This window comes from Miniopterus natalensis, chromosome 20, assembly GCF_054644295.1.
Source record: "Miniopterus natalensis isolate mMinNat1 chromosome 20, mMinNat1.hap1, whole genome shotgun sequence".
NCBI classification, from domain to species: domain Eukaryota; kingdom Metazoa; phylum Chordata; class Mammalia; order Chiroptera; family Miniopteridae; genus Miniopterus; species Miniopterus natalensis.
The window spans coordinates 26,714,205-26,728,169 of NC_142100.1; the positions used below are offsets into that span (position 1 = coordinate 26,714,205).

Below are 13,965 nucleotides of genomic sequence, written 5' to 3' on the forward strand. Positions count from 1 at the left end.
CTCAGATGCCCCCCCAGGCCCCCAGCTCTTCCAGCGGTGGGGGGCAACTTTCAAGGCAGCGGAGGACGGCTGGCGGGGTGCCCAGCCTGGCCCGTCCGCGAAGGCGCGCCCGGCGGCCTTGCCCGGGGTGGGGCGCCCAGGAGGACCCAGGACTTCTGGAAAAAGGGTGCTGTGACTGCTGAGGAATCCGACCGCGCGGACTTCATCTGCTAACAGCCCCTGCCCCGTCCCTGCCCCGCTCTGGCCGCGCCCCCCCCGCGCCCCGCGCGCTCGGCCCGCCCGCCTGAGGTGTGAGGCGCGTCCTGCCGCCCCAGCCACCAAGGGCCCCAGAGTCCCTGCGGCCCCCTGGCTGGGCAGCCCCAAGACACCTTTCCCCTGTCTCAGGACCCCTGGCCGCCAGCGCCCCGTGGACACCGCTCGGGTCCCCCGGCTCCTGGAGGCCGCCCCTGCCTCCCCTCCCCCAAGGCGCCCCCAAGCCGCGCCAGGTCTGTTCCCGGGCCTCTAGTCCCTGGGCCCCGCAGACCCTCTGCCGAGGACCCTCCCCGTCTCCCGCAGCCCCCGACCTTGGGAACTCCTACTATGCCCCCGAGCTCGCCCGGCTCTAGCCGCACTTTGCGGGCGAGGCCCCGCCGTGCCCACCCCGCGGGTCTCCCCGGGCGCCCTCCCCCGGCCGCCAGGGAGTGGCACGTCCCGCCGCCTATCGCCAGGCGGCCGCCCGCTGCCCGGTCTCGGCGGCCCCGCCCCCGCCCCGCCGCCCCTCCCTCCGCCCCGCGCTCGCCGCGCGCTCACTCTCGGGCTGGCTGCGGGCGGCCGGCAGCTGGCGCGGGCGGAGGCGGCGGCGAGGCCGGGATGGGACGGGCGCCGGGACGCGGGAGCCGCGGCGGCGGCGGCGGGGGCGGCGGCGGGGGCCCCGCGACTCGGGCCAAGTGCAGGGCCGCGGGCGAGGGCGCGGGGCCCTGAGCGCGGCCCCCGCTCCCCGCCCCCCGCGCCCGCTGAGCCCCGGAGAGCGCGCACCGGCGCAGCCCAGGAAGCGCCGCCCGCCCGCCCGCCCGCGCCCGGGGAGCGAGCCATGTCCGCAGCCCGAGCGTAGCCCCGGGGCTGCTCCGGGAGCCGCGGGCCAGCCCCGCGCCGCGCCCACCGCGCCGAGGACCATGCCGCCCCCGCGCCGGGCGCCGCTCGGGCTCCTGCTGGCTCTGACTGCGCTCCGGTGCCCAGGTAACGCGCCCCCGGGACCCATCCCCGACCCCCGCCGCCGCGCAGAAAGTTGGCTCCTGCACCGGGCGGTCACCTCCTCAAGTCCCCGGCAGCTCGCGTCTTCCCGACTTGGAGAAATCAGGGGAGACCCTGGGAACCCGGGGGTCCCAGCACGCGCCCCTCTTCCCAGCGCGAGCCCGCCCGCCTTCCTCCCCCCGCCCCCAGCTCCCCTGCGGATCCTTTCTGAGCTCCGAGCCTCCGGAGGCGAGTGGGGGCGCGCCTCCAGGAATCTAGCCCCCTCCCCGCCTTGGGGCGCCATCCCCCCAGGTCTTGGTTCTCGCGGGGTTTGGCTGTGGCAGGGCGTCGGTCGACCCCCTTTTCTTGGTTTCCCGATGCCTGTGGACGCAGGGCTGTTAGTTCCCAGGACACCTGCGGGGCCCCGCCGACCTCAGGTCGTCTCTGCCGGCGCAGCCTGGCAGGTCCCCAGCTCCTCCCCACGCCCCGCGGCGCTGTCCCCGAAGGGCCCCCTCCCCGAGTGGCTGCCCCCGACCGAGGCGCAGCCTGGAAACCGGGCGGCCCCCGCGCTCCGACCCCACGGCGGCCTGGCGGCCCCGGGAGCGCAGGGCCTCGGGGACGCGGCGGTGCCCAGAGCCACAGCCTGGGGACCAGGGCGCCCGGCTTGCTGCCGCACCCGCGCAGCTGTCGCCAGCACCTAGTGTGAGCGGGGAAGGCAAAAAATAGTCGGTTATTTTCCGTCCCCGCTGGAGTTCGGAGCGCTTTCTGCCGCCTTGGTGCGGCTGCACGTTTGATTCTGAGGAAGCTTGTCCTAAAATGCCAGTTGCTCCCCTCCCCCCACCGCAAGCCGGGGCGAGAGCCCCACAGGCCCGGGAGCGGGGAGCGGTCCCCCGCGAGGCTCGCGTGCCCGCGGCGAGCTCAGCTCTGACCGGTCACAGCCGGGACCTGCGATCCCTGAGCCCGCGGCTTTCGCTTTAGGAAAATTTCTCCCCGTTTTCCAAGCAGACAGACCGCACAGCCGCTCGATGCGGTAGGAAAATGCAACTGTAACTTTTCGGCTTTAACTGCCTGGGAAGGTTGCTTAGGAGCAAACCGTGCGTGTCAACTTGTATCGCGATGTGTTTGCATGGGAAGAAGTGGGTACTGTCTGCCTTTGCGATGCCCTCAAGTGACCCCAGATCCGTAATAAAGCCTCCCATCCGGAGGAACCCATGTGCCAGAGATGCCCATGGGCCCGGCTGGTCTGGGGAGCGCGCCTGACCCGGAGGCTGCATCTTGCGTCTGCTCAGCTCGGAAGCAGCCCTCGTAGCTGTTTTTGTTCTCAGCGTTTCTCTCGGGTACACAAGCGGGGCTGTGGCTCGGGGGTCAAGGTGCTTTCCTTTCAGCCAAAGCCCTGGGACCTGGTTCCCCAAAATGCACAGCCCTTGGGGAACCTGAAAATTGCAGTTTGGCATCTATTTTGTTCCTCCACGGGGGTCCGCGTTTGCCTGGTTGTGCTCATGAGCGAATGCTGATCTCTTAGGGGCGCTGCCTGCCTAATGCTTTGTAAGTAAACATGATGGGGACCCCCCCACACACCCTGCCTCCTCCCTGGCCATGGAAGAGCTTGGGCCTGGCTCCCGAGGCCTGGGGCCTGGGGGGGGAGTGGGCCCTTCATCCCTGGAATCTGTTGCTGGCCCTGCCCGTGGCCACGATGCCCTGCTGGGCAGCTCGTGGGCAGCGCCCCCGGGCCCTCGCCTGGTCTTTGGAAGCAGCGTCTGTGCTCCCCAGGTCCCCACCGGGGGCATAAAGAGAGACAGTTTGATAACTCTATATTTAGCTCCCGTTAGGAGAGCTGGAGGAAAAAACAAGGCAGAAATTCCTGAAAGATACTTAGCTGCCTCCGTTTGGTTAGAAAGGTTTGCAGGAAATTAACCAGAGCTGCCTTCGGAGCCGGTGGGATTTGGAGGGATAATCTTGGTGAGACTTGCCGGCCGCGCTTGGCCGAGGGGCTGGCCGCTGGGAGGCGAGGAAGGGCGGGCTCCCTGCCGTGGTGCAGGGCCGGGCGCCTGTGCCCCCTCCCCCCTCCCGCGTGGGTAGCTGCCATGGCAAAGAGCGGGGCGGGTGTACTTCTTTGAGCCTTGCAAGGGCTAAAACATATGGAACTGGGTTTGGTAAGAGTCAGCACGAATCCCCCAGCTCGGCGACCAGGGGGCCCCCATTATTCAGGCACTTTTGTGCTTGCCGTGGCCTTTCAAATTAGCAAATTAGTGGTGTGGTGACAGCCCCCGCAGGGCGGAGTGGGGGGGAAGGAGGCGTCTTGCACCATCGACCCATTATGCTCGGGGTCTAAGAAACCCGGGTGGGTGGAGAGCAGCTGACAGAGGGGGCCTTGTGCGTGGCAGAGCCTGCTAGCGGAAGGGGGGGGCTTCAAGGCAGAGGCGCTCTCCCTTCTGCCGGCACCTTGGCATGGGGTGTATTTCATTCTCATTACCACGGTGCTGGGGGTCTGCCCTTGTGTGGCGTAGCTCTTCAGAGAGGTGGCACTGGGAGGTACCAGGCAGCGCTATGCAAATGCCGTCTCCTCCCCTGAGTGATTTACTGGTGGGACAGGAGAAGTTCCCAGAGTAAATCATTTCACCCTCCCGCCCCCTGCACCCCGCTCCCGGATGCAGGGAACTTGGGGGGCGTGGCGGGACTTCTGCCTGGGCCTCGGTGCCTGGAGCCAGCAGTGAGCATGAAGGTCTCCTTGATCCAGGGGAGCAAAAGGAACCCCTTGATTGTTGGTGGGAAGTCCAGGGGGGGTGGTCACTGTGCCAGCAAAGCCCTTCGAGGGGCCTCATTCCCAGATGAGCCCCCCCGCCCTTCCCCAAGTTGTATGTGGCTGGGTGGCTCCTGTCTTCTAAATTGGGTCTAAATTTGAACTCGGATGACGAGGTTCCATTTCCCTTTGATGCTGTGGGATTTAGCGAATGCATCGCCCCCCACGGGGAGACACCTGGCACCCCAGGCAGCATCGTGGGGTGACAGTGTTGCCACAAACCCTTCTAGAGCAAGGACGTGACTCAGAGTATGCCCTTCACAGGTGGGACGAAGGAGACGCAGGGTCGAGCAGTGAGTGGGTGTCAGTCAGGGCTCACGGCTCACACACTTTCTCTCTCTGTTTAAAACCTCCTTTCCCAGGACTTTCTCACCCTACACTGGGTTCCCTCTCCGGTAAAGGAGTTCTACGGGGTGATCCTTTAGGGGGCCGGGCCTCCCTTTAAGGGGCCAGAGGTCATGAGAATGACAGACGCGTGGTGTGTCGCAAACTCCTGCTGTCAGCTCAGAAAGACAGGCAGCAAACTGTCCCGGTGAGGACCATGGCCAGGGCTGACGATGGAACCTCAGCTCTGGCAGGCGGATGCTCACACTCACGGCTCACCGTGAGGATGCCGAGGTCCAGAGAGGCTGCCGAGGTCCAGAGAGGCTGCCTCACCTGCCTGAACTCACACAGCGTCAGGATTCCAGCCCGGCCCTGGTCTGTGCACCGAGTCTCCCCACGTGCTGGCCGTTGTTGGGGCCGGTCACGTCCTTTCTTTCTCGCTCTCTGCTACCAATACGTCTATTAATGCAAACTTAGAATTGAAGCCATAGAGCTCAGACTGGAGTCAACTCTGGAGGCAACTAGGAATCCTTTAAATCCTGTGCCCTTGAGGGAGTCAGTGGTTCCAGCAAAGGGCGAGACCTGGGCAGACAGACTTACCTCATCTCCCCCCCAAGGCTTCACCTCCTAACACCATACGGGGGTCAGGTTTCAACATATGGATTGTGGGGGGGGGGCCTGCAGACATTCAGCCGACAGCAGACCCTGAGCTACCCCTGTGGTCTCATCTCAAGGTTGGGGACCCCGATGGGGGGGCTGTGTGGCACAGCCCGAGGGTTCTCAGGAGGAGCAGAGGCATGAAGGGGAGGGCTGGTGGACTCCTTCAGTGACCGTGACAGCTGCAAAGAGGACGGTGGACCCTTGGCCGTCTACTAAGGGGTTTCTGACTTTAGGATTTCACTGGAGTTTTTTGGGGCCTTGGATGTGTCCTCAGATGGGGTCATAAAGGCCCCCCAGCCATGAGTGTCAGGGGGGCCTCCTCCCCAAAGCACCTGACTCGGGTCTGTCCTGCCCCTGTGGTGCCTCTTTGTCCTGGAGTTTTGACTCAGTTTCCCCACAGGCAGGCTTAGGTGCCTGTGACCTCAGGGACTTGCATTCTGGGGTGGAATCAGGGTGATGGAGAGAAACGAGAAGACAACACACACACACACACACACACACACACACACACACACGAAGGTCCCAGGCAGTAATTTATGCTCCTCCTATTCAATCCCAGGCCACACAATGGGGAGTGATGGGCAATCCAGGAAGACTTCTCAGAAGAGGCAGCAATAGTCGCATCTGAGACCTAAATCATCAGAAAGCTCTAACACAGAGAAGGCTGTTCTAGGCAGGAGAACTGCAGATCCTTGCAGAGTTCTTTGCATAGTGCCGGGCACATAGCAACTGCTCAGGAGATGCCAACTCCATTCATTCATTCAACAGACATGTGAGTCAGTACTGAGCATGGACCTGGCGGGGGACACAAGAGACACATCCCCCATACTGAGGAGCTGTCATCCCGGCAGAGTGAGACAGTAATAAAACAGTGGGTAAACAAATACATCATTCGATGTCAGGTGGTGACAGGTGCCATGGGGAGAAATGAACCAGGGTCACTTGTCATTTTTTTTAAAAAAAGATATGTTTCTATTGAGTTCAGACAGAGGAAAGGAGAGAGAGAGAGAGAGAAACATCAGTGATGAGAGAGTCATTGATCGGCTGCCTCCTGCACACCCCCGACTGGGGATCGAGCCCACAACCCAGGCCTGTGCCCTGACTGGGAATCGAACCGCGATCTCCTGGATCCTTGGTTGGTGCTCAACCGCTGAGTCACACCGGCCGGGCTCACTCATCACTTTTAATTCTCCATCCAGGTGCTTGGTTTGCATCTTCCCTCAGTGCAGGATGCCCCCCCCCCCCCCCCCATGCACACTGCCCACCAGGGCAGGAGAGAAGGAAGCCAGGGTCCTTTGGGGTTGAATTCCAACGCCTTTTCTCGCTGGCCCCTTGTGGGTCCTCAGTCAGGGTGCCCCCAGACTCCCTCCCCTGACACCTGACTCCTTAATGGATCGATATCTCGCCTTACGCTTCAGCCCCAAAATTGTTACATAAAAAATCAATAGAGTCCAATTTGATTTGCTGTATTTTATTACTGAGGGTGATGGAGTGTCTGGAATCGCCCGGCGCATCTGAGCCGGCTGTTTTGCGGGTATTAACCTAAATTAACCCTTTGGGGGCCCTAACTCACCGGGAGCCCGGAGCTCAGTGCCGGACTCAGTAAATAACACACCTCTAACATCTGCTTTGTGCTCCCAATGCCTCCCCTGGGGCCCTGTGTGCATTGTGGCAAATGGACATGTAAAAATACCGCGGTGGCCGCAGCCAGTGCTGGGGGCTGACTCCGTGGGCCTGCAGGGGGTGGGGGGTTGGGGGTGACCCTGGAGAGGCGGCGGGCTCTGCATGCTCTCCTGGCTGCAGGCATCCTCGGCTGCCTTTGTCTACCTGGTCCTCCCTGCGTTGAGTTCTGCTGATGTATTTACATCCTGGCCTTGGTATTTTTTCCTTCTGCGGTTGTGTTGCCTGCTGCTGCAGGCTGATGGCCCTCCTGGGCGAGCTGACGGGCCAGGTTAGTGAGGACGGGGGCACCTGGGCAGAGGGCTGAGGCTGGAGGGGGTGGCTTCTCCGAGGGGACCCTGTGCTCCCAGAGTCCCGTTTTAGAGATGTGTAAATTCCATCCAACGCCATGCCGGCCTGGGCTCCTGACAGGTTGCTTGTTATTTTCTGCACCCCTTGGCCCGTGGACCAAGTCCGGCCCTCCACTTGTTCATTTAAATAAAGTTTTATTGCAACACAGCTGCTCCTGTGCGTTTACATACTGCCTGTGGCTGCTTCCTCACAGCAAGGACAGAGATGAGTAGTTGTGACAGAGATCCTATGGCCCGAAAAGCCCAAATAAATGACCTACTCTCTGGCCTTTTTAAAGACCGAGTTTGCCTTAAGTAGTCGAGCAAGGAGTGCTCTGTGAATGTGTGTTTACAGCCCTTTGTGGTCAGCGTCAAAAGAATTACGCAGCTTGTCTGGGTGAGAAGAATTGTGGGTCCGGTATGTCTTGGTTGAAAAAGAAAAAACATATTGATCGGCCGTCGCCGTCAATTCTGGGATGCTTTTGAAGGAGGGGTTTCTGGTAATTACAGTAGCATTTATGTAACGTTTTAAAAATAGTGGCACATGTGTGCGCGAGATATTTTTTGCTCTGCAGGCAACGCTCAGTGGTGGCTCACAGCTCAGGAGACCCCTTGTGGGGACGCTGCTGGAGGGAAGTAGTGCTCAGGGAACCCACTGGTTAGCTATTTTCTACTCAGGATGACTCTAATCAATGGGCCCCTTTTATAACCTGTTTGGTTTTCTTTTTTTTCTAATTGGGTTGTTTGAAAGATGAATGTAGCCTCTCTATTTTTTGTGTGACATCCAGGCCTGTTTTTAACACTAAGATTTTGGGGGCACTCATGGAGATGATGTACCAGGTGCAAGGGTATATCGCTGTATTCATCTGGATTCTCATAGTTGCACAAGGGACAGAATTGGAAGTTTACTGGTCCTTGGAGGTGGGAGGTTCATGGAGGAAACAGCTTCAGGCACGGCTGGATCCAGGGGCTCAACACTTTCCTAATGAGAGCTTCTGCTATTTCGCGTTGTCTCTTGGTTCTCTTTTCCCACGGTGCTCACCTAATTACCAGACAGGGTTTCGTCACCTGGTGGCAGAATTGGCCACAGTCAGCTCCAGGCCTTCCTCTGACCAGCAGAAATCGAATGTCTCTTTCCTAATTGTCCCAGCAGGAATCCCAGGACCTTACTGGACTAGACTTGGGTGCGTGCTGACCCCTCAACCAGGGACTGTGGCTGTGGGCATAGTGGTGGTTTAAGAAGTTGGAGTTTGTTTCTCTCCAAAGTCAGGAGCTGTATGTATCCCAGGACTGTCGGCCGACTCTGTTCTGTGAACTCCTCATGGACCCTCACTCCCATCTACCATTTCCATGTCCTCATGGCCCAAGATGGCAGCTCAGGTGCAGCCATCTCATCTCCATTCCGGGCGCCAGGATGGGGGTGCCGACAAGGAAAGGCGAAAGGATGTGCCCCAATTGTCTTTTACGAGTGAGTCCTAGAAGCAGCCTAGTGATGCTTCTGCTATAACCCATTGGCCATGACTAAGGCACTTGGCCACATCGAGCTGCAAGGGAACCTGGCAAATGTAGTCCACGGGGCGGAGCTTCGAGTGGAGGAAGTGAAGGCTTCGGGAAGACTAGCGCAGGGCCGGGGCTGGGGAGTCCTGGGTAGGGGGTTGCCATGGTCAGGCCGAGAAGGTAACGTGAGCGGAGGCCCGGGCATGGAGGAGCAGTAGACGCGCCATGTGGGGACGGATGCTCCAGGCTGTGGGAGCAGCAAGTGCAAAGGCCCTGAGGTGCCAGGTGTGCTCAGGGGTTCGTAGGAGGGGGCCCTAGGGGAGAGCAGGTCAGATTGGCAAGGTGGCCATATCACATACGGGTCAGGGGCCTTTGCAGTGTTTTGTCTTAATACTCACTGGGGTATGTTTATTTTATTATTGATTTTAGAGAGAGAGGAAGAGAGAGAGAGGAATTCTCTTGTCCCTCATAAGCACAGCAGTCCTATTTTATCAGGACCCCGCTCTGACAGCCTCATTTATTTAATTTCCTCCATAAAGGCCCCCTGTCCAAATACAGCCACACTGGAGGCTTCAGCATGTGAACTGGGGTGAGGACACCAACCTTCAGCCTGACACCTCCCCTGCCCCTCAGCCCCAAGGGCCTCTTTGTGGAGAAAACAAGAGCTGAGATTTCTTCCTGGCGCCTCATCACCCCTGGAATTACTCTATTATCAGCCCGATTCTCCCTGCTCTGCCAGCGCCAGGCAATTGACAGGAAGCTAAAGGATGTTCCAGAAAAGGTCACTGATAACAGGCCTTTGATTAGTTCCCGAGGAAAAGAGCCGGTGATCCCTCTCGGGCCCAGAATGGGGGTACAGCCCGAGGCCTCACGGATGCCCAGACAGAGGGGCTGGGCGGGGTGCCCCTGGCTGGGAACTTTCTGGAGGCCCTGCCTGCCTCCGCTGTCCTCGCTGTGGCCGCTGGCGGTGACCCTGGTGTCTCCCGCCCGGAGCCGTGTCCCTCCTGGGTTGTAATTAAAACAGGACTCGCCCCTCCAGTTGCACCGCGTGGTTAAGCTCATCTGGAAGCCCCCCCGTGTGTGTAATTAGTGCCATACGATGCTTGTGTTGGCGCAATTAAAAGTTACGGTGATTGATATGGCATCAAGGAGACCCATCCATCACGCAGGCGGCACGTGGAGTTCAGGGGCTGCAAGGCCGAGCGCCAGCCTGGGCCGGGCGGGCAGTGGGACATCCATGTGGCCTGGCTGGGGCTCGGGGACCCCACGGGGTCAGGCGCTGGCATCTCCGAACCTCAGCCTCCCCGTCTTGAAAATGGGGTTGGCGGCACTTTGGCTCAGAGCCTGCCCGCATTTTGCAGAGAGACAACCTCTTATCCCCGAAGACTCTCCACCTCCTTCCCTTAATTGTAAAAGACACCGGTGGGCCTGATCTATCAGAATTAAAACCGGCCGCACCTTGGACCCAGTGATCCCCGCTGAAGTGTTTATCACGCCCGTACATGTCCACGTGTGCACACGTCCACGTGTCCCTATAGTGCCTGCAGCCACGGCCAGGGTGGGAGAGATTTGGGAAGAGCCGACATTGGTTAAGTGAATTACAATGTATCCAGGCACGGGCAGGTTCTGCAGTTGTTACAAAAACGAGGCAGGTCCACAGGCAGTGACGTGTGTTATTCGTGGCGACAGCGTGATGGGGAGAAGGGCGTGCGCTGTCCCAAGTTTGGACAAAGGAAAACTCGTGGGTTTACGTTTGCACAGGTGTGGGGGTCGCTCCTTGCCGGTCTCCTCCTGGTGACCTGGGAAAGGGTTGGCCCCAGGGACAGGATGGGAGGCGACTTAATTCCCACCATGTACTCACTGGTACCTTCTCCCTTGTGTGCCATGTACACTTATGCAAATCATTTAATTAAAAAATATTTTTAAAAGGAAAAAGGAGAAAGGCCCCCACCCAACCCACTGGCTCCCTGAATGAGAACAGGGCTCAGTCTGGTACTTTGCAGACTTTCCCTCGTTTGCTCCTTGCGACAGAGGAGCTGTCAGAATGATTTTTCTTTGCCGTGGAATCGTAACATTTTGTATCTGGCTTCTAAATTTTCAGCTCGGAAATGAAATCTGAAAATCTCAGACACCCACGCTGCGATGTTTGAGGCTGGGAGAGAAGAAACCCCACGTTCCCAGTCCCTCCCGTCGGGCCGCCTGGGGGCGGGGGCGCAGTGGAGCTAGGTGGCCCCCTGTGCTCCTGACCTCTGAGAGACACGCTCAGGTTGGGCGGGAGGGGAGGGAAGCATATAATTCTTGTGGAAGCTTTTATATTTTTAAAATTAGAATTCTCAGCAATTCCACTTCTAGGTTTGTACTGCAAAGAATTGAAAACAGCCCCCAAATCCCATTTCACCTTGTGATGGACACAGGGCTGTTTCCAGTCTTTGCCTCTTTAAAAAAAAAAAAAAAGTGTCCTGGCCGGTGTGTTCAGTGGTTAGAGCATCCGCCTGAGCACCGAAGGGCCGTGGGTTCGAGTCCTGGTCAAGGGCATGTACCCGGGTTGCAGACTCGAGCCCCGGCCCTGGTGGGGGCACGTGTGGGAGGCAACCAATCCATGTGTCTCTCTCACATTGATGTTCCTCTCTCTCTCCCCCTCCCTCCCTCCTTCCTTCCCTGCCTTCCACTCTAAAAATCAATGGAAAAATGTCCTTGGGGAAGGATTAACAATAACAAAAAGAATGCTGCATGCACCTGGCCGGTGTGGCTCAGTGGGTGAGCATCCACCCCATGCATTGAGGGGTCACTGGTTCAATGTCCGGTCAGGGCACATGCCAGGGTTTCAGGCTCGATCCCAGTAGGGGGCATGCAGGAGGCAGCCCATGATTGTTTCTCCCTCCCTCTCCCTTCCTCTATCTCTAAAAAAATCAATAAAAAAGGTATTTTAAAAAGAATGCTGCCCGGCCACAGTGGAAAGAAAGAGGCTGAGTCTGTTTTCTCATCTGTAAAATGGGAGTAAGACCTACCTCTCGGGGTTTATTGGGTCGGTCATTCCTCCGTCTGTTCCTTCAGCCAGCACCACGCCGGCCCGGGAGTCGTTCTGCGGAGGCCCCGGCGCTCCCGGAGCCCGCGGTCTCCAGGGAAGTTCTCCAGGACTCGATGGATGGAGGTTTCATGCCTGACTGTGCCTGGCGCTTCCGCGGCCCGTGGGGACCGGCAGTTATCATAGTGGGTAATCACACGGCCCATAAACTGCTAAGTGCGGCACCGTGTGAGGTAGAAACGAAGTTCTGTTGTCCCTTAGAGGGTGTCTGGGTGAAGCAGGGACAAGAAAGGGTGCTATGGGGAGACCCAGGTGCCTTCGGACTTAGTATGAGCCATAGTTAAAATGGGCTGACTTTGCGTCGCTCACATACATGAACTCATCTAATCCTCACGAAAGTCCCCACTTTACGAATGAAGAAACTGAGGCACAGAGATGTCGAGTAACTTCCTCAAGGCCACACAGCTCCGGAGGGGCAGAGCTGGGGTTCAGACCCAGGCAGCCTGGCTGCAGAACCTGGGATGTTAACTGCTTTGCTCTGGGGGCGCCTGCCAGGGGTCGGGAGGACTGCGGTCGGGGGTCCGAGGTGCTTTCCAGGTGCGCGGGGCAGACGCCTTCCAGGCCAGGAGGGGTGCTGGTTCGGGTGCTCTAGGGACCCAGGAGGTGGATTTCTCTTGGCCCCAGGCCACCCCCTCGCAGGATCTGGCAGAATTGGCAGCTCAGGGGCCACCTCACCTGGAGCGGTCGGCGGTGGGCGCCTCGGCCGCTGACCCTGGAAAGGTTCTGGGGGAACGCGGAGCAGCTGGGGCCTTGAGGATCCCCCGACCTCAGCAGTTTGGACCTGCTGCTGTGTCCAGGGAGATGGACAGGAGCTGGGGGAGGGCGGATCTCAGACGGGGGCTGAGCCTTCCAAGCGGGGAAGGCGCTGACCAGCGCGGGGAACCCTGCGGGGCACGCGGGGCGCCCAGGGACGCAGAGGACCGGTCGGCCGCAGGCCCAGGGGGTCACCTGCGCGCGGGCACCGCCCTTTCCTAGAACAGCACGTGCTCCGCAGGTGGTGCGCCGCTCCCGCCCCCCCCGCTCCAGGGGCGAGTCCTGATTGGCCTCAGCCTGTGCGTCAATCAGCTCCCTCTTCGCCAGTGATTGGCTCACACACGGCCACGTGACCAGGGTCTGGCCAATGAGGTGGAAGAACAGGTGTGCTGGGGCCTGCTTTGGAAAAAGTCTCCCTGGCAACAGGACAGGAGGAAGCAGTTCTGCGTCCCCTGCTCTCCTCCTGACCCTGTCGCGCAGCCACCGTGCGGCGGGGAGGGGACAGCGGGGCTGGCAGCGCGCAGAGCAACGCCGAGCAAAACGCTGGAAAGAGGCCCAGGTTCCTGATGACGCCATCGAGCCTCGGAAGCAGCCCCGACGCCCACCGCCCGGCTCAGCAAGTGGCCCCCGCGTGTCCTCGCGGCCCAGCTCTCGGCGTGGGGTCTCCGGCCATCGCAGCCTGGGCAGGCCGCCCCCTCCCGGAGGCCTTTCTGGGGGATTCTCGAATATTCCAGCACTTGACCGAGGACTGGCTTTTTGAACTCTCTGCACTTGACTGAATTAGCACCGACTTAGATTTTGCTCCTGTGCCATGTGAGCGCACTGAGTCCTTGGTGTGACTTGGTCACCCTGCCTCAGGCCCCTCCCTCCTAGAAGCAGAATTAAGATCCAGGAATCTCGTGGCTGCCATGCGTAAACTGGCGAAATAAATTACCTATCTATCTGTCATCTTTGTGTCTATTGAGATAATTTATTGGCTCTGCAATGGAAGAATCCAGGCATGGATTTTTCTATTTCTGCAGCTTCAGGCATAGCTGCATCCAGGCGCTCAGACACTATCATTAGGAATTTCCTCTCCAGCTCCTGGCTTTGCTGTCCTCTGCTGGCCGTGTTCCACCTGGGCAGGTTTTCCTCCTGAGGTGTCAGGATAGCTGCTGATGCTCCCAGATCCTTAGGCTTCCATCCTCCGAGTTTTGCAACACCTGTGGAGAGAGAACTGAACTTCCTTAGTAGTTTCACTAGTTTTTCCCAGAATTTCATCCAAGGGGCCCATCTAGGGCCTATCCTGAAATCTAGCACTCTGCTCAGGGGGTAGGAAACGCCAGTCAGCCTGGGTCACGTGCTGGGTGGCATCAGTCTCCCCGAACCCCATGGGCTAGGAGCAGGGAAGGATGGCTCTCCCCGAGGAAAGTTGGGAGAGATACACAGGAGGGCTGGAGCCTGGGCTGGCAAAAACAACAGATGTCTCCTACAGTCTAAGGTATTTCGGGAGGAGAGGAGACACTGCTGGTTTCCTCTTTTTTTTTATTTTTTATAATTGCTAGTTGTAGAACCTTTTGTTAAAAACAACCACCTTACACGTGAGGCCACCGTGGGAAGGAGAAGGGAGTGTTGCTTCTCAGGTTACA

The 13,965-nt window shown here is 59.2% G+C and overlaps 1 protein-coding gene across 1 annotated transcript in view; it reads left to right on the forward strand.

Annotated features, from left to right (window-relative positions):
• The first annotated feature begins 1,151 nt into the window (after window positions 1–1,151).
• TMEM132B (transmembrane protein 132B) overlaps window positions 1,152–13,965 on the forward strand; it is a 76,454-nt gene continuing 63,640 nt past the window's right edge. Inside the window, exon 1 of the mRNA XM_087828677.1 lies at window positions 1,152–1,215. Coding sequence (XP_087684803.1) covers window positions 1,152–1,215 — 64 coding nt within the window. The remainder of the gene's footprint in view (window positions 1,216–13,965) is intronic.